Genomic DNA, 19,806 nt, shown 5'->3' with positions numbered 1-19,806 from the left:
CTGCATTATTTTTTACGTTATTATTATTATTATTATTACCGTATAGGACTCAGTTCTGTAATACAGGCATAACTAATCGTACATGTCACATAGTGGTGGTAAATTCGGTTCATTTTATGGACTCGGGTTAGTCTGAGTCACTCAGTGATGTGATTCGGTTCACTTGAGTCACTTGTACTGACATCTTGATTGCGATTGATTTACTGCATGAAAATACATCCAAATATCACTTATTTTCCGTGCACTCAGAGCCAGGGCCAATCAGAGGACTCCTAGGATCCGGGTTAATTGAGATCTCAGACTCGTGATTCCTGATTCAGTACGAAGATTCGAATCCTTAACCGAGGCGATTCAATATTTCTTGTTCTCGGCCAGTAAACATCCAAAAATTAATAAAATTGCACGAACTAACTCTGCAGTAAACAAGGAGCAACAACAATCAAATGTATTTGTAATAGTTTCACCGTGACATGTACGATTAGTTCTTATTACAGAATCGAGTTCTATACGGTAATAGAACAGGGGACGCGGTGTAACGTTATTATGACTTTTTGCTCCGTCTTCTCAACACTTGTACCTGATTTACACTTTATATGAAGCATGTATACGCACCTCAGCACGTGCACGCACTTTTATTTCTGGTTGAACTGATAAAAAATGTTGATTTTGGAAAATTAAAATACGACCCGTTTTTAAATTTCTGCTTATTTGTTATTTGATTTTTGATCTTAAAACGAAAAACGAATAACGCCCCGTTTTCCCGTTTTTCAGTATTGGTTTTTGAAACGAAAAACAAAAAACGACCCGTTTTCTTGTTTTTCAACTTTGGGATTTAAAGTGAAAAACGAATTACCAAAGGTACACGGACCGTATGGCCTTATATATTGTTTTAATTAATATACATTATTTATATGTAGTTTTTAATTAATTTGACGTGATTTTATAATATAATTTAATGTAAAATAGTATGACTTGATACATATTTAATTGATTACAGTGTAATGTAGTAACAAGAAGTTGCAAATTTCGGTATAAGTAACTAAATGAGCGTTGCCTTACATAAAGAACTGATAATTTACTACTATTTTCTAATAACATTAGCATACTTAAAAAATGTTAACACCTCACCTTACCGTTAAGGTCTGAAGCATTAATAATAAGCGTTACAGTGGTCTCGACAGACAGGCTGAGTACCAAATACTTCCTCACTTCCTACATAAAGCAGTAAAGATTTCGCCAGAAATGCACCCTAACTAGTGCACTAGATGCCTGAAAACATTTATTCATAACACTCACACTCATCAGCTGACTGTTTGTCACATGACCTAAAAAGTCTGCTATTCAGCACAATGAAAATCTTTCACTGTAAACGCGTTGATTAAAACGATTACTTTACATGACTGTCTTTATTTGTTTTTATTTATCTATGTATTTTTTTTTTTTTTTTTACAAACTTCTGCTTCGCGCGTCGATTTATTAGTTTGTCCAACATTTAGCAAACGTTAGAAAAATAAGTGTCTTAAGTTTTTAATACATCAGTAAATTAAAAATCTCCGGGTGCTATACATAAAATTTACTATACAAAAAAAAAAATACTATAAAATGTAAATGTGCAGCTGTTGGGAATTCTGGATTATGTTTTATTATGTATATTTTTGTTTGCATTAATGTGGTTAGACCCTCATAGTGTGAGTTGGCTGTATATTGAATGTATTATTTCTCCTTGCTTTCTTAATAAAAGTATGTGCGCCGCGACCATGACCAGGGTAAACCGTTTAATGATGACGAAATGTTTTGGTAATTAAAAAAAAACCCTGATGGGCGTTGTTCCTCTTTTTCACAATTACGGCAAGTACCGGTGTTTCAGAAGGTATTAACTAAACAAAAACAATACATAATAACTTTAATATGCATATTACAAGGTAATATTTCATATTTATATTTAATTATCCTTTCAAACTTGCTGTATATTTACTGTATTTACATATGTAATGCAACCTCGAGTGGCCATTCAGCCATGTACTATGGCTGCAAATGTGTTTGCCAGCCATTTAAGCATGGGAAAAACGAGATACTTAAGAACAGGGTTGTAAACAAATTACTTGTGGGTTTCCTCCCACAAGTCCAAAGACATGCAGTCAGACCAATTGGAGCTACAAAAATTAACCCAAAGTATGAGTGTGTGTGTCTGTGATTTGTGACCATTTCTGAGGTGTTTCTTGTCTTTTTCCCAATTAATTAGACCGTAACCAGGATAAAGTGATGGCAAAAAAAAGAATGTCTTTTAAAAATGCCTTTATTTGTTGTATATACAGTACATATACATGTGAAAAGAAATTATTTTTCCGCATATCCCAGCTTGATAGATATTATCTATCTATGATAATTTATCTATTGTGGTAAAAAAAAAAGGCAATGAATAAAAGAATGAATGATGTTTTGTACTTGGTTTGCTTAGCATAAAACAGCAATTAACTTGGAGCAACACAATTGCTGATAGCAGCTTATCCAACAATGCTATCCAATTAAATTCCTTTAATCAACTCTCCCAAATAGAGCTAACTTCACTGATTAAATCATCAAAGTCATTGTCATGTATACTTGACCACATTCCAAATAGCTTTTTACAGGCCTTTGGGAAGAGAGGGGGCAGGTTTAAGTCACGGTTTGCTACTGCTGGTCAATAACCACACTTCATGTTTGATCAAATATATTAATAATGAAAAAACAGTAAACATTTCTCTTATTATTATTATTATTAATCTTCTTCTTGTACTTCTTGTTGTTGTTATTATTACTAATTATTATTAGTGTGGTGTTGGAGGAAATTGAAAGTGGCAGGGAAGTATCTGAGAGTGGTGCAAGATATGTATGAGGACAGTGTAACTGCATCCAGGGTCAGTTTTGATCTTTTCTTGTTTGCAGTGTTCATGAACAGTCTGATGAATAAGATTAGGCAGGAGTCTCTATAGAATATGATGTTTGTAAAAGACATTGTGATGTGTAGCGAGACTAGGGAGCAAGGAGAAGGAGAGGAAGGCCAAAGAGGTGGTTTATTTATGCATTGAGGGAGGACATCCAGGTGGTTGGGGTGACAGAAAAGGATGTTAGGACAGGGCAAGATGGAGACGATACCTTAGCCAAAAGTTTGCAAACACCTGACCATCTGAGATTGGTGGACATCCCATTCCAAAACTAAGGGCATTAACATGAAGTTACTGCCCCCTTTGCAGCTATAACACTCACACTGTGTATGGCACCGCAGCAGGTTCTGAGGTCCTACATTGATCCTTGGACTACAGTCACTTTATTTATTGCATCTTCATTAGAAGTCAAAGAGATCTGGCTGTTTTGCGTTGGTCCTAGGACCTAACTTATTCTGGAACAAACATATACCCTAACCTCCTCTGTACATTTGTGTTCATTATAATAAAAAGCATGCAAAACTTTTGTTTTAAATTGTTGTATGTTTATTGTGTGTATTGACTGTTGATTCTAATTGGTTTCCTGTTTATTATTTTTTATATTATTATTACTATTCTTATTATATATACAGTCATGTGAAAAAGTTAGACACCCCTTAAAAACCTTTGCCTTTTTGAACATATTTAAACATATGAACATTTGAGCTTTATTTGAACAGTACTAAGAGGTGGAGCTTATATAACTACACAAATTTTTTTTAATTACTTTTAAAGACAAGTTGTAAAATGTAATGAACAAAAATGGAAATTTATTGTGAGGAAAAAGTTAGGACACCTCCACATTTATTACTACTTAAAATGGAGAAAAATGGAGAGTTCTGGAATGGCAAAGCCCGGATCTTAATCCTATTGAGATGCTGTTGGGGTGATTTGAAATGGGCTGTGCATGCAAGAAACCCTTCAAACCTCACACAGCTGAAGAAATTCTGCATGAAGGAGTGGGAAAAACTTTCTCCCAGTCGAGACTGGTAGATGGTTATAAGAAATGTCTAATTGAGATTATTTTAGCCAAAGGGGGAAATACCAGCTATTAGGGAATAGGGTGTCCTAACTTTTTCCTCACATTCAATTTCCATTTTTGTTCATGACATTTTACAACTTGAATTTAAAAGTAATTTTTTTCAGTTTTATTTATTTAGTTATATAAGCTCCATCTCTAAATACTGTTCAAATGAATCTCAAATGTCCATATGTTTAAAAATGTTCACAAAAACAAAGGTTCTAATGGGGTATCCTATATTTATATTTATTTATGTTCATTATGGACCATGTGTTCAGTATGTGGTGCAAAAGTAAAATAAGGTGGTAAATAAAAAACAACATTGCATGACTTTTTTAATGCATTGCTTTTATTGAGGATTATTTGAGCATGTCAGTCTGGTTGAATGTTCCTCTCTAGATCTCAAGGGCCTTTCCTATGAAAAACAAAAAAATAACTATTAGTAAAATGTTATGTAGATGACATTAGAAGTCACATAAGATGTCATTTCAGTTAGAAAGAGTTTTTTGCACTTACCAGCACATCAGTGTTATGCTTTTATGTATTAAACTTACATGCTTTAGTTCCTTTCTTTGAAACCCCTGAATTTAAATGCTACTCTAAATTTGCTTTTTAAGGCCCGTTTGTCTTTCGCCTCATGCTCTTCCTCGTCAACCTCCATGTGCTTTTCCATCTTCTTCCCGTTACGCTCCTCCTTTTTCTCCATCTTCAATTTCTTTTTTAGCTCTTTCAGCTCAAGGAGAAGCTTTAATTTTTCATTCTTCATTTCCTTTTCTAGATCCTTTTGCTTCTTTTTCCCCTCCTGTTTTTCACGTTTGGCCTCGTTTTTCAGAAAATTCACTTTCAATTTTAGGTCTTCAATTTCCTCTTGTCTTCTCTGATTTGCCTCGTCCATCTCAAGTTTAACTTTTACCTTCTCCTCCTTTTCAGTCTCGGACCATTCAGCTAACTTGGCATTAAACTCCATCTCCAAAAGGTGCGTTTGTTCATCAAGTGGCTTGTTTACAATTCTGCCAATCATAAGACCAATTGTTTCATCCTCTGAGGATGTCGCATCCACAGTTTGCAGCTCAACAACATTCAGATCTGTGTTTTCAGTCAGCATGATCTCTTCAGTGTTCATGCAGCACTGATTTGCACCCCATGCTAACTTGGGCGATTGTGGCGGCTTTACGTCGTCAGTGTGCACACTGGAAATCACACTGGACTCCACACAGGAATGCTGGAGCTCTTTTATTGGAGGAAGCCGGATCCTGGCAGAGCTAAAGAAAGAGGAAAATGTAGAGAAAGGCAGCTTAGGCTTTTGAGCTGGTGTAACGTCCTGACTGACTGCTAGAGGAGCAGTAGATTCCATCTCAGCACTGTTCGTTTTCTTTGTGCTCTGAAACAAAAATGACATAAAACCATGTTTATAATAATTGTATGAGTTGAATGAACATTATATTACTGTATGATGTTCTATAAAGTGTTTGCAAACCTCAATAACATCTGTCAATTTTGTAATCTCTCTCAAGAGATTCTCAGAGCACTCTGCATGCTTTTCAAAAATCCTGTGAAGTGATAACAGGATCTCCTGGCTGCAGGTGCTCTGCTGGTGCTCTTGTTTTTCTCCCCAATCCTTCTGTTTCTCACTCCCATCTGCAAATTCCTCCAGGTGTACATCTGCCTCATTCTCCTCCACCTTCTCCTTCTTTTACAGCATTAAAAACATAGTTAGATTAATAAATTAAGTAAATACAGTCAGAAGTTTTTTATTTTAGGTAAAAATGAACAAAATATATAAATTTTTACTCACGTGAGGAGGGTGGATTTTGAAGCGCTTAAACAGTTTCCGTATCATTTGTATCCACTTACGCATACTTACCCACTTTCTTATCTTACATACACAAAGAACATAAGGAAACAAAGAACAACAATAAAAGATATCAGAAACACAGCTGTGTATGTTACTTTAGAACATTAAAACCACCTCCTTGTTTCTACACTCACTGTCCATTTTATCAGCTCCACTTACCATATAGAAGCACTTTGTAGTTCTACAATTACTGACTGTAGTCCATCTGTTTCTCTACATACTTTTCACCCTGTACTTGAATGGTCAGGACCCCCACAGAGCAGGTATTATTTGGGTGGTGGATCATTCTCAGCACTGCAGTGACACTGACATGGTGGTGGTGTGTTAGTGTGTGTTGTGCTGGTATGAGTGGATAAGACACAGCAGTGCTGATGGAGTTTTTAAACACCTCACGGTCACTGCTGGACTGAGAATAGTCCACCAACCAAAAATATCAAGCCAACAGCACCCCGTGGGCAGTGTCCTGTGACCACTGATGAAGGTCTAGAAGATGACCAACTCAAACAGCAGCAATAGATGAGCGATCGTCTCTGACTTTACATCTACAAGGTGGACCAACTAGGTGGGAGTGTCTAATACACAACACACACTAACAGTCACTGCAGTGCTGAGAAATGATCCACCACCTAAATAATACCTGCTCTGTGGTGGTCCTGACCATTGAAGAACAGAGTAAAGGCAAGTTAAAAAGTATGTAGAGAAACAGATGGACTACAGTCAGTAATTGTAGAACTACAAAGTGTTTCTATATGGTAAGTGGAGCTGATAAAATGGACAGAGAGTGAAGAAACAAGGAGGTGGTTTTAATGTTATGATCAGTGAGTGTATCTACTTACAGAAGGAACTTACCACAGTGTGTGATGAGAAACGCACAGATTGATATTTTACTCGGTAATGAACTTGAGCTGCTTCCTCTGAACAAACGTGAAGTGAAATGAGGCTCCAGGATGCGCGGACTGCTTTTAACAGCCTGTTTAATTATGACGTATGCGGTGTTCCGTTCACCGCCGCCTGTAACTGCTTGTACTGACGTGTTGTTGAATATAGGCACTATATACTTACATACAGTACTACATACAACATGGCTTTTCTTTTACTCCTTATTACTTTTAACATTACGCTATTAGGCCAAGTGATCGGTTATTACATTTCTTTATTAAGTGCACCGAATCAAGTGCATATCGTTGTGCTACCGCATCGTTATTGAGCACTACACCCAGCACATTTACTTCCATTCCCAAACTGCACATTTACTTATAGTACCTATAATTTAAAAAAAGGGAGAAAAGCATATAACAATAAAACCACCTCCTTGTTTCTACACTCACTCTCTATGTTATCAGCTCCACTTACCATATAGCAGCACTTTGTAATTCTACAATTACTGACTGTAGTCCATCTGTTTCTCTACATAATTTTTAACCTCCTTTCATGCTGTTCTTCAATGGTCAGGACCACTACAGAGCAGGTATTATTTAGGTGGTGGATCATTCTCAACACTGCACTGACACTGACATGGTGGTGGTGTGTTAGTGTGTGTTGTGCTGCTATGAGTGGATCAGACACAGCAGCGCTGCTGGAGTTTTTAAATACCGTGTCCACTCACTGTCCACTCTATTAGACACTCCTACTTAGTTGGTCCGCCTTGTAGATGTAAAGTCAGAGACGATCATCTATTGCTGCTGTTTGAGTTGGTCATCTTCTAGACCTTCATCAGTGGTCACAGGACGCTGCACATGGAGCGCTGTTGGCTGGATTTTTTTGGTTGGTGGACTATTCTCAGTCCAGCAGTGACAGTGAGGTGTTTAAAAACTCCATTAGCACTGCTGTGTCTTATCCACTCATACCAGCACAACACACACTAACACACCACCACCATGTCAGTGTCACTGCAGTGCTGAGAATGACCCACCACCTAAATAATACCAGCTCTGTGGTGGTCCTGTGGGGAATCTGACCATTGAAGAACAGAGTAAAAGGAGGTTAAAAAGTATGTAGAGAAAAAGATGGACTACAGTCAGTAATTGTAGAACTACAAAGTGCTTCTATATGGTAAGTGGAGCTGATAACATGGACAGTGAGTGTAGAAAAAAGGAGGTGGTTTTAATGTTATGGCTGATCGGTGTACATGCTCTCTGAAATAATCTTGCTGCCTCTGCTCATGATACAGACACAGTCGTAAATTTGAAGTCCAGGTATAAAAAAAGACTTATTTACTCAGGCTTTTGATTAGTCTTTCCAAAGTAGGGATGGGGTCTGGTGCTCTCATGTTCTATCACACTTGCTGGATTTGTTTACAATACGATGGGTCACTGATCATTCTATCACACAATATCATTGGTGGACCAAAATCTCAGGCTCTACATGAAGTTTTGCCTGCTACAGGACCCAACAATACAGAAAATGATGGGATGATGGGAGATGAACCACTGAACTTGGCTTCAGAGAGCCAATAGGTAATCCTTACCCTTGTGGAGACTGAGTCTGGAGACATAAATTGTAATAAACCACATGCAACAGATTCTGAATCCTTGAAATCAAAAAGAACACTTGTTTAAAAAGACTGATGGCTATGAAGAACTTGAGAAGATGGAAACTGAAAAGTTTTCCATTACTGAAGAGTAAAGACAAAGAGATTTTAAAATTTCCCTTCTCAAAAACCAAATAAAAGAGGTTGGGATTGTTATTTCTGATGAAGACTAGATACCTTCAATGGACTTTGGGTTTTTTTGGGGGGGATTTGTTTGGCATTATTTTCGTTTTTCTTCAAAAATGTTTTTTCAGTAAGTGGAAAATGTGAACTTAAGTTTTTGCTGAACTGATATTTTTTTCTGAAACCCGAAACAAAACTATGTGAATGTTACCAACGTATTTACAACCTCAAATCAGAAAAAGTTTGGACAGCATGGAAAATGCAAATAAAAAACACAGAGATTCTTATATTTACTTTGACTTGTATTTGATTGCAGACAGGATGAACCTGAGATATTTCATGTTTTGTCTGCTCAACTTCATTTCATTTATTAATAAACATCCATTCCTGCATTTCAGGCCTGTAACACATTCCAAAAAAAGTTGGGACAGTAAAGCATTCATCACTTTGTAATGTTGCCATTCCTTTTCACCACACTTAAAAGACGTTTTGGAACCGAGGATACCAAGTGATTTAGTGTTTCAGCTTTTATTTTGTCCCATTCTTCCTGCGAACACGTCTTAAGATGTGCAACAGTACGGGGTCGTCGTTGTCACATTTTTGTGTACAAAATTCTCCACACATTCTCTATTGAGGACAGGTCCAGTACCAATACTCTCTTCTTCCACAGTCATGTAATGTGTGCAGCATGTGGTTTTGCATTGTCTTGTTGAAAAATTCATGGACGTCCCTGGAAAATATGAAGTCTTGAAGGCAGCATATGTTGCTCTAAGATCTCAGTGTACTTTTCTGCATTAATGCTGCCATCACAGGAGTGTAAATGACCTTTGCTAAAGGCACTGACACAGCCCCATAACATGACAGACCCTGGCTTTTGGACTTGTTGCTGATAACGTCTTTGGTCTGGAGCACACGGCGTCTATTTTTTCCAAAAAAAGACCTGAAAGGCTGATTCATCAGACCACAATACACGTTTCTACTGTGTGATGGTCCATCCTAGATGCCTCAGAGCCCAGAGAAGTCAACACTGCATTTTTATTTGATTTGCATTTCCCAAACTGTCCCAACTTTTTCTGATTTGGGGTTGTAAATAAAAGTAATAAACTTTTTGTACATTGTACAAAGAGGAAGTTTATTTTCAAGTTATTTATGTTCTCACTTATCACTTTGTTAATCATCCTGTTACTTGGTATTAAAGGTATCCAAGATTTCAAGTTGTAAAATAACCAGTTGTAACATTTAATCCTCCATAATGGTCTGACTGGTTTATAATCATGATCCAAATCTTCAAATCCATTTTGAAAAACACATTTTTTTGTATTTGATCCAACTAGATCACCTTAATTTTGTCAGATACCTTTTGAAAAAAATGGCCCAATAGTTCAGGTCTAGAAACTAAAAATGTGGTGGTGAGTTAAATTTAAAAAAGCAACAAATAAGATCCATACTTGCCTGTTTCAGATAGCCAGAAAATTGCCATTTAGACTTTTCAAAATACCTTGGATGCAGATGATTATACTCCCAGATGCATAAAGGGGTAAAAGATTGATGGACTTCATGTAAATACATGGATTACTCGGACATGTCCAACCCCATTGCATTGTATCTCCACCTCCACAAAATGAAACATGGCAAAGAAGGGATGCAGGCTAGCACATGCTGTTTTTGACACATATAGAGCAATTAGGCTCTTCTTTTTATCAGCCAGCAGTGAAGTCCTACATAGAGCCATAACCAGCCCAAAGCAGCACTCTATACTGCACGTATTTCACCATTTTTATTCTTATTATTTAACCTTTGATTCAACATCTTCAAGTCATCACCATTTAAAAATAATTTTATGTCGAATTTGTCATTTTGACGTCCAGTTTGTTGAGTTTTATTGTTATACACACTGAAGAATTCTCCCTTAACACACAAGTTTTAAATAAAGTCAAGTGCAATTAAAGCAGCTCTCTCAGGTCATGCTTATCGACACAAAAAGTTGGTATGTGTATTTTTGCAAGTTATAGTTGGTTGGTAAATTTAACATTAAACTTATTGAGAAAACAATGCAGTACAGTATATCAGGGCCCATCCACAAAAAACATTAAAATCAAGAGAAAATATGCATTGCTCAACAAGCTAATTTCAATCTGCAGTCTCTCGACAAGGGCGGCATGGAGACTCAGTGGATAGCACTGTCACTTCACAGCAAGAAGGTCCTGGGTTCGATCCCCAGGCGGGGCGGTCCCGGTCCTTTCTGTGTGGAGTTTGCATGTTCTCCTTGTGTCTGCGTGGGTTTCCTCCCACAGTCCAAAAACATGCAGTCAGGTTAATTGGAGACACTGAATTGTCCTATAAGTAAATGGGTGTGTGTACGTGTGTCTGCCCTGCGATGGACTGGCGCCCCGTCCAGGGTGTTACTGTGTGCCTTGCGTCCATTGAAAAGGCTCCAGCACCCCCCAACCCCGTGACCATAATTGGATAAGCGGTTAAGAAAGTGAGTGAGTCTCTCGGCAGATGAAATCATTACTAATACCTAAAAAACAAAAAAAACATTTTTATACAATCCTGGTCTGCATACGTGATTTGGCACAGTTTTTATGACAGATGCCCTTCCTGACACAACCCCTTCTTATTTTTAATCAGGCTTAGATCCCATGCTAAGAGTGTTTTAAAAATCCAAGTGTGATTTTTGGCTCGGCCAAATAGCCCTCAGACATAGCCAATCATGTCTGACATGGCCAATTGTGAATATGCCTGACAACTTTAGCTATAGTGGGCTATTGTATTTAACCGCTGACAACTAATTCTAGGTTTCTTAAAGTCAGTCCTTAAAACCTTCCCAACTCTTAACAACTATTCTAGCTTTGGGAGAACTTTCGGCATACTGGGTGGGTGGTGGGCTGTCAGATCTGCAGCTAAGAAACATTACTAAGCTGAATGTGGGCTTTTTTTTATTAGGAAAGTTAACATGTACTGGATTATGATCACTGTGAACTGAAATATTGCTACATTGTTAAAAGATTAACAGGAAATTTAGCAATATGCTCTGGTAAAATATGCTGAGATCATGTGTTTAAATCTTAACAGGGATATAGACCAGTTAGGAATCTACATACACATGATTAAATATATATGAGTTGGAGAGAACAATAAGGGCATCATGAGTTTAAAAGACTGTGCCAAATCACTTATACAGACAAGAATGATTCATTATGGCAACCACAAAATATAGAAGCAGCAAAAAGAAGAAAAAAAAAATCAGCATGGCAAAAATATTTACTGTTAAAATTAATTACAATGTTTTGTTTGCACAGACCCAACATTTTTACTCAGCTTTGTGTTCTATAATCCACCTAGTGCATGCTTGCTGTTGAAAGTCATTAGTTTACAAGACCACTTCTCAGGTTCTCAGTTATTTAAATGTATTTTTGATCTTTCTGCTTTGAACTGCTTAACATCTTGTAAACCACAGTGGGACCAGATTGCCAGCAATTTCCTGGCATCTCTCCATTGGCTTCCTGTAAGCTACAGGATCCAATTTAAAGTTCTTCTGTTTGTTTTTAAGTCCTTATATGGATTGGCGCCATCTTACATAAGAGACTTGCTCCATTTCTATTGTTCTCCTACAGTAGATCTCTTAGGTCATCCGATCAATTGCTCTTGGCTGTGCCACGGTCACGGTCAAAGCTCAAAGGTGATCGAGCCTTTGCAGTTGCTGCTCCGAGGTTGTGGAACAGTCTACCTTTGGACATCAGGGCCGCTTCCTCCATTTCTGTTTTTAAATCTAGACTAAAACCGCACTTCTACCAACTAGCGTTTCCTAGATGTGTCATGGTCTGCGTTTCTGTTCTACTGTTTTATACTTTGTGTTGCTTTTTTATATGTGTGTTTTATGTTTCAACATGTACAGCACTTTGGTTGTAAATGTGCTTTATAAATAAATTACTTACTTAATTTTACTAACTAAGTATACAGTAGTACCTTGTAACTCGGATGGCACAATGGCTAAGTGGGTAGCACTGTAGCCTCACAGCAAGAGGTCCTGTGTTCGATCCCCAGGTGGGGCGGTCTGGGTCCTTTCTGTGTGGAGTTTGCATGAATTTCCTCCAGGTGCTCGGTTTCCTCCCACAGTCCAAAGACAGGTGCTCGGTTTCCTCCCACAGTCCAAAGACATGCAAGTGAGGTGAATTGGAGATACTAAATTGTCCATGACTGTGTTCGATAAAACCTTGTGTAAACTGATCAATCTTGTGTAATGAGTAACTACCGTTTCCTGTCATGAACGTAACCAAAGTGTAAAACATGACGTTAAAATCCTAATAAATAAACAAATAACTAAATAAACCTTGTAACTCAACGTCCCCTAAACTCAAAATCTTTGAAACTCAATGCCTTCGTCGAGAAATGTGCACCCTTAAACTCAACGTGTTCAGTTTTTTTTCTTTTTAATGTTTTTATTTAATTTCAAATTAACAATGAACAGTCGCTTTGTTCAGCGTTTGGCTTAAGAGGTGTGGTAAAACGTCATCAAAGTGCGCATATGAGACAAAACTGCATTTGTGGAATGCAGATTCACTCTAAAAGCGTTCACATGTATATAATTATCTGGATTTTCTTCCCGTTTCACTTTTAAACTTGTGTTACAGCTCGAGGTTCTGAGAAATTGTAAGAATCAGCTTTTTATTTAAGTGTTTTTTTAATATTACATGTGTGTTATTTTCAGTGTATACGTGTCAAAAACAAGCCCATTATTTTACATAAGCCTAAAATATATGCAGTTTTACAGGTCCATGGAACACATTACCAGGTTTCCCATACATCCTTATGGGAAAAAATACCTTGAAACTCAACGCCTTTTAAACTCAACGCCAATTTCAGAACCAATTGACGTTGAGTTTCAAGGTACCACTGTTTTTAGTTTTATGTTTCGTTTTGATGCATTGTTTGTGTTGTCTGGGTCACGACAAAAATAATGGACAAAATGAGGGTCGTTTGAAAAACCCTGGTTTAAACTAGTGGCAGTTTCAAAGACTGGCCAGATATCCAGTTCTTAAATTCATCTTTTAGAAATTACTATATCAAAATGTAATGTTAGATTAAAAGAAAGTCTGCAGACTACATGACCGTTTGAAACCTGAGCATTATCAGATTATTAGAGTGGATGTAAACACAGTGTTCCACAGCTTTTATCCTTCTATATTTATACCTCCAAGACGGTAGTGACGCTATTTGAGAAAAAACATGGGGAACAGATTTATTGTTGGACAAAAAATGACCACTTAGTTAATTATTTACAACAGAGCATAAACTGCAACGGAACCAATGCACATATACATGGAGCAGGTACGCCGTAAATGTTGATCATACAGCAAGCTGGAAGTTAATCCTTTTATAAAGCATAAATCACAACAGATTTACAAATGTGGTCGTAAATGATATTACATTTAAAAAAAATTAATAGCTTACAGTCCAAACAAACTTTTGAATTTAGTTTTAAATACATATTAGTCCTCGTCATCACTTTTCAACGAGACAAAGACTGGAGACAAAAATCCACCTCCTGCTGATGTGTCCAGAAAAAATCTTAAGACTCAAGTCTCATCTTTTATGCTTATATACAACAAACCTTCATAGCAAGCAGGATAGTCTCTGTATGTGTGTGTGTGTTTGTGTGTGTGTGTTCTCTCTGAATACTATTGGGTCCAGCATGAATCAGTCAGAGCAGAATGAGAGATCGGAAGGAAGACCAAATAGCTGTCTATGCAATTCCCACTTCCTGAATAAATCCTCTTTACTTGATGTGTAACGGCTTCTCTTCAGGTTTTAACCTCTTCCTCTTCGGCTGCACAAAATCGTCGTCCGAATCGTCCTCGGCTTCCTCGGCCGTCTCCTCGTCTCGAGATCTTTTCTCGGGTTCGTCCGGGAAGCTCTGGTTGGGGTAGGTCGCAGCCAGATTCTCCTCGAAGTACCGACTCACGACTCTGCCTGCCTCGGCCACCTCCGAGTCAGCCTGCGAAAAGGAAAAGAGAGAGAGAGGGGGAGGGAGAAAAGGGGACGGAGAGATGGAGAAGAGTGAGAGACGGAAGGATAGCAGAGAAAGAGAGAATTAGAGCAGAGGGTTAAGTGGCTCGAACGCCGGCACAGCTGCCCCAACCCTCCATCAGTGTGTGATACGAAACGGCTTACCTGCACATTACTCTGTTTCTCCTCATCATATACCTGGATTATTCGAGACATCTAAAAAAGGGTGATAATAGTACAATAAAATAGAAAAACAGAAAGGAAAAAAGTGGGAAGAAATATTTTATAGCATCCATACAGAGAGGTGACAACCTCAACTGTACCCGAGGAGCACAAAACGTCCAAGTAGCACAATATTCCATTTGGGCACCGTCAACTGGCGACAGCGATAATCTTTTTACTCCCTTTTTGTAACGCCAGACGAACACTGTACCTTTTGAAATCCATGCGTAATTGTAATGCTCAATTTTTCTTATCAATCAGATGTGTATGTAAGTGAGCAAAACTTGATCGATAGCCTTAATGAGCTCAGAATGAGCAGTCAGCTACATAAGTAAATGAATTGATGAGCTAATTACTTTCTGCAAGGTGAGCAGTCTGAAACTAGTAATGATAACATATGAGCACTGGATATGGAAACATTAAAAAAAAGAATAGGGAATAAGAAACATAAGAACATAGGATGAATGAATGAACAGAAAGGCAAAGATCATCATAGATGGATAAATAGTCGTATAATGGGTAGATGGATAAATGTTTGTTTATTAGGATTTTAACGTTGTGTTTTACACTTCGGTCACATTCATGACAGGATCGGTAGTTACTCATTACACAAGGTTCATCAGTTCACAAGGTTATATCAAACAGTCATGGACAATTTAGTATCTCCAATTCACCTCACTTGCACGTCTTTGGACTGTGGGAGGAAACCGGAGCACCCGGAGGAATCCCACGCGGACAGAGGGAGAACATGCAAACTCCACACAGAAAGGACCCGGACCGCCCCACCTGGGGATCAAACCCAGGACCTTCTTGCTGTGAGGCGACAGTGTTACCCACTGAGCCACTGTGCCGCCTAGATGGATAAATGAGCAGGTGAACAGATGAATAGAGGGTATATAATTCATAAAAAAAGGTCAACATGGTAGACTGGTGAATGATAGATAAATAAAAAAGATAAAGAATGGATAAAAAATAAACAGACAGATAAATCGGGATATGGACAGAAAAAAGCTTGAATGATTTTCAAAAAAACTGATAATTCAGGTATGGGGATATACAGTATATATGTTTAAACAAAATAAGTGTACAAAAAGTTTTCATTTTAAACAATTAGATTCAACTCTGGAATTCCTTTGAATTACATTATTTATTTTACTTATTATTGAATTACTTATTCTTAAGTAGTTGATGATTTTGCGTTTTCATATCAGATGTTTTTTTAAGTTTCAAAGGGTTTTTTTTGCTTCAGTTCCGTTTTTCACTTTCAGATCATAGTTTTTTCCAGTTTTAGATTTCTGACCCTGATCTGGAGTGAATAATATGGCTTAAACTAAGAGGGCGTGGCCTAACGGATTACTGAATAACAAAAAAAAGGAAGGTGACCTTCCTTTCTGTTACCTGCGAGAAATATAACAACACTTTCTATTGACTGTATCCAAAATAAAATCATTTTTGTGACTGAGACATTTAGAAAAAAAAGTGCCTTCAGGACAAAACTTGAAATTTAGCACGGGTCTAGGTAGTGTTCAGAACTTTTACACTACTTACAGTGTTCAGCTCAAGGCTTTGCCCTAAATGTACATTGGTTTGGTTATTATCAATGTTTGGCAGAATGTTGACCATAATGGTTGTGTTAATGGACTGGACACCATTGTATGGCAGATAATCATGCTGTGTTCAAAGTGCAGAGTTCATCACTCTTATACTGTATACTTGTAGTAGTAATTCCTCACAATTGCTCAACACTGGTTTGCACTTTATGGACACTTTACAGATACTGTATTCACTTTAAGGTTTACATTGAACTTTTTTAATTTGTATCTACTTAAAGTTTTTTTATCTCTTAAATTTTTCTACGTATATTTTTTGTAATGTTATTTCTATTTTGTACTTTACGTGTTCTTTTTCTCTTGTTATTTGGTACTAATGTGACTGGGCAGTTGTTAAAGCATTTCACTGCTAGTTATTCCATGTATGACTTGTATGTAACAAATAAAACTGAAAGTTGAAACTGTAATTGCCGTGAACTGCAATCTAAACAGCTTGCTAAACAGAACTGTATCACTAGTTTTGTTTTTCACTTAATAGGGTGAACTGAAAGTGTTGAGTAATATTAAACACAGGCACCCTAGAGGTTAGTACTCAGCGTTCTTTGTTATTCATTGTTTATACCATGCACCGTTCAGCTAAAGTCACGCTGCCAACGCCAGATCAGGGTCAAAAGTCTAAAAGTGAAGGAATACGATCTGGGGGAAAAAAGGTTTAAAACTATATAAAAAAATAAAAAAATTAATCTGAATCTAAAAACATCAAATCATCAACTGAAAAATGCAAGACCTCAATTTTCAAAAAACACAAAAATATATTTAAAAAATTCCAGAATTTAATTAAAATCATAGTTAAACCGAAAGTTTTAATACCCCTATTTTTACTTGAAAATACAATTCATTCAAAAGTTATAAATACATATATGGACAAAACCATTTGGACACAGCTCAATTATTGAATTCAGGTGTTTCACTTAGCAACTTGCCATGCAGTTTGGTTATTCTAAAGAGCTCACTAAATTCAAGCATGGTACTGTAATAGAATGCCACCGTTACAACAATTCAGTTCATACAATATTATCCTTATATTATATTCTTATCATTATATTATAATGTAAATATTATATTACATGATCATCTGTGGGTGGTATTATTGCCACCACTGGACTCTGGAGCAGAAGACACACGTTCTGTGGTGTGACAAATCAGGCTTCTCTCTGGCAGTTTGATGGATGAGTCTGGGTTTGATGAGTGCCAAAGGAACATTACCTGCATGACTGCACTGTGCCAACTGTGAAGCTTGGTGGAGGAGGTACAATGCAATGTGGTTGTTTTTCAGGGGCTGGACTAGGCCCCTTAGTGCTTTGGCATACCAAGATATTTTGGACAGTTGTTTGTTTTGTTTAATTGGGATTCTAATGTCATGTTTTACACTTTGGTGACATTCATGACAGGAACGGTACTCATTCATTACACAAGGTTCTTCAGTTCACAAGGTTGGACTCAGACATGGACAATTTTGTATCTCCATTTCACCTCACTTGCATGTCTTTGGACTGTGGGAGGAAACCGGAGCTCCAGGAGGAAACCCACGCAGGCACGGGGAGAACATGCAAACTCCACACAGAAAGGACCCGGACCGCCTCACCTGGGGATCGAACCCAGGACCTTCTTGCTGTGAGGCGACAGTGCTACCCACCGTGCAGCCCTTTGGACAATTGTATGCTTCCAACTTTGTGCCAACAGTTTGGGGAAAGGCCTTTTCAATTCCAGCATTCCCCAGTGCACAAAAAGGCATGGTTGGGTGAGTTTGTTGTGGATGAACTTGAAAGGCCCACTCAGAGCTGTGTAACATCAGTGTCCTCTGGACAACTGGGCAAAAATTCCTGATCTCCACAGACCGACTCCAAAATATTGTAGAAAGTCCTTTCTAGAAAAGTGGAAGGTATTTGTAATGAGTAGGTGTCCTAATACGTTTGTCCATATAGTAAGTGTATGTGTGTGTGTGTTACCCTTTTTCCTCCCATTCTAGTTGTATCCAATTACCTTGTTGTATCTCCTCTACTGCTGCAGACCCCTATCCTGACTGAGGAGGGCCAAACATACACATGCCCCCCACATGTGTGATTTGACAACCGCTTATTTATACCTGCACAAGGCTGGTTCAAACAGGGATCAGTACAGCATGCGGGTAGATCTCAGCAGTAGCATGCTAGTGTATTTTACAGCTTCACCATTACTTTTTCCCCTTACAGTTTTGATTCAGTGTGGTACTACAAAGCCAAGGTGCAGACTTTTACTTAGTAGATTTGCTTCCTAAATACATAGTTAACATGCATTGTTTTGGGTGTGTTTACAATGTTAACTATACAAATGATATGATTAAGCTGTACCAAACGGCCGATTTAAACGTGCCGTGGAAGATCTCAGCAGTGGACAAGATTTCTAAAATTGTACAGTATCTGTCTGGCTTTACACTAATAAAGTGAGCAGTAAAACGACAGTAAAAACAGATATATAGTGCTTCTTTGACGGTAATTTTATTACAGGCAATATAGGAGAGAATATAATAAGGTCACCGTAACCATTAAACAACATCGAATAAGATTCTTCATGCAAAGATTTTAAGAAAATAATTCTGACTAAAATGATTTAAAACAAGTAGTTGTGTGAATGCCACAAGTGCCCAACAAATAAATCACCAATAAAGAATAGACAGAAACAAAAGAAATGAGATGTGTATGTGACTTTTGTGAAGTGTCCAGGTGAGAAAATGGCAATACTGGATAAATATGTGGAAATACTCCTTCTTGGCCATTAGGGCCAAGAAGGGTAAGTGTTTAATGCCAGAGGGCCTGAGGGTAATGCCAGAGGGTAAGTGTTTAATGCCAGACAGCCTGAAAGGAATTTAATGCACCACACAATTAGAAACGTTTAAAAAGACAAAATGTTGTGGTTTTTTAAATGCATTTTCTCCCTTTTTCTCTCGCATTATTAGTGCGTCCAAATTTTACCCAATTGCTTTATGCTTCCTCTCTACTGGAGCTGACCCCCACTCAGATTGAGGAGAGCAAACTGACACACACCCCCTCCGACACGTGTGCAGTAGCCGACTGCATCTTTTTCTCCTGCATGAGGCGAGTTCAGCTTTGTGCACGGAGAGCCACACCCTGATTACATTATTCCTCTACTCTGTGCAGACACCATCAACCAGCCAGCAGAGGTCGTAATTGCATCAGTTATGAGGTCCCTATCAGTCTCCCTCCCTGGATGAACAACAGCCAAACGTTGTTCATATAGCCACCCAGCCCAGTCGAATGGCAGAGCTGAGTTTCGATATGATGTATTCGAAATCCCAGACCTGGTGTGCTAGCGTATTTTACCGCTGCGGCTCCCGAGCGGCCTAAAATCTGTTAAATAAAACCCTTAAATTGAGTGATTGCTAAGACAGACAGAACGGTACTGAAAAAGCAAAGTCTATGTCGTCAAAAAAAAGATAAAGTAGTTTAACACATGTTAAATATAAATCCTGCACC

At 37.9% G+C, this 19,806-nt stretch overlaps 2 protein-coding genes across 3 annotated transcripts in view; both read right to left on the bottom strand.

The window, feature by feature from the left end:
• Positions 1 to 4,311: 4,311 nt before the first annotated feature.
• On the bottom strand, positions 4,312 to 6,795 carry LOC134317778 (DNA ligase 1-like). The gene is made up of 5 exons (XM_062998508.1): positions 6,689 to 6,795; positions 5,780 to 5,860; positions 5,462 to 5,674; positions 4,539 to 5,365; positions 4,312 to 4,399 (listed from the first exon to the last, which is right to left on the bottom strand). The coding sequence occupies exons 2-4, from the start codon at positions 5,840 to 5,842 to the stop codon at positions 4,544 to 4,546; spliced, it is 1,098 nt and encodes a 365-aa protein (XP_062854578.1). The 5' UTR covers positions 5,843 to 5,860; positions 6,689 to 6,795; the 3' UTR covers positions 4,312 to 4,399; positions 4,539 to 4,543.
• A 6,925-nt stretch (positions 6,796 to 13,720) lies between these two features.
• Positions 13,721 to 19,806, bottom strand: part of trim33 (tripartite motif containing 33) — a 60,758-nt gene continuing 54,672 nt past the window's right edge. Inside the window, exons 19-20 of one of the 2 annotated variants that reach the window (XM_062999125.1) lie at positions 14,667 to 14,717; positions 13,721 to 14,490 (exon numbers count right to left, since the gene is read on the bottom strand). In XM_062999125.1, the coding sequence (XP_062855195.1) occupies positions 14,272 to 14,490; positions 14,667 to 14,717 (270 nt within the window). In that variant the 3' untranslated portion in view covers positions 13,721 to 14,271. The remainder of the gene's footprint in view (positions 14,491 to 14,666; positions 14,718 to 19,806) is intronic. The other variant, XM_062999126.1, reaches the window with a different exon arrangement.

Source organism: Trichomycterus rosablanca, chromosome 7 (assembly GCF_030014385.1).
Source record: "Trichomycterus rosablanca isolate fTriRos1 chromosome 7, fTriRos1.hap1, whole genome shotgun sequence".
NCBI lineage: Eukaryota > Metazoa > Chordata > Actinopteri > Siluriformes > Trichomycteridae > Trichomycterus > Trichomycterus rosablanca.
The sequence above is the reverse complement of the archived record's forward strand: the minus strand, read 5'-3'. Positions and strand labels throughout refer to the sequence as shown.

Bases quoted from the DNA above. Each gene is read 5' to 3' on its own strand.
- LOC134317778 (XM_062998508.1), bottom strand. From the start codon at position 5,842: ATGCGTAAGTGGATACAAATGATACGGAAACTGTTTAAGCGCTTCAAA. The intron at 5,675-5,779 runs GTGAGTAAAAAT...ATGCTGTAAAAG, and splicing joins TCAAAATCCACCCTCCTCAC to AAGGAGAAGGTGGAGGAGAA. The intron at 5,366-5,461 runs GTTTGCAAACAC...TTTTTGTTTCAG, and splicing joins AATTGACAGATGTTATTGAG to AGCACAAAGAAAACGAACAG.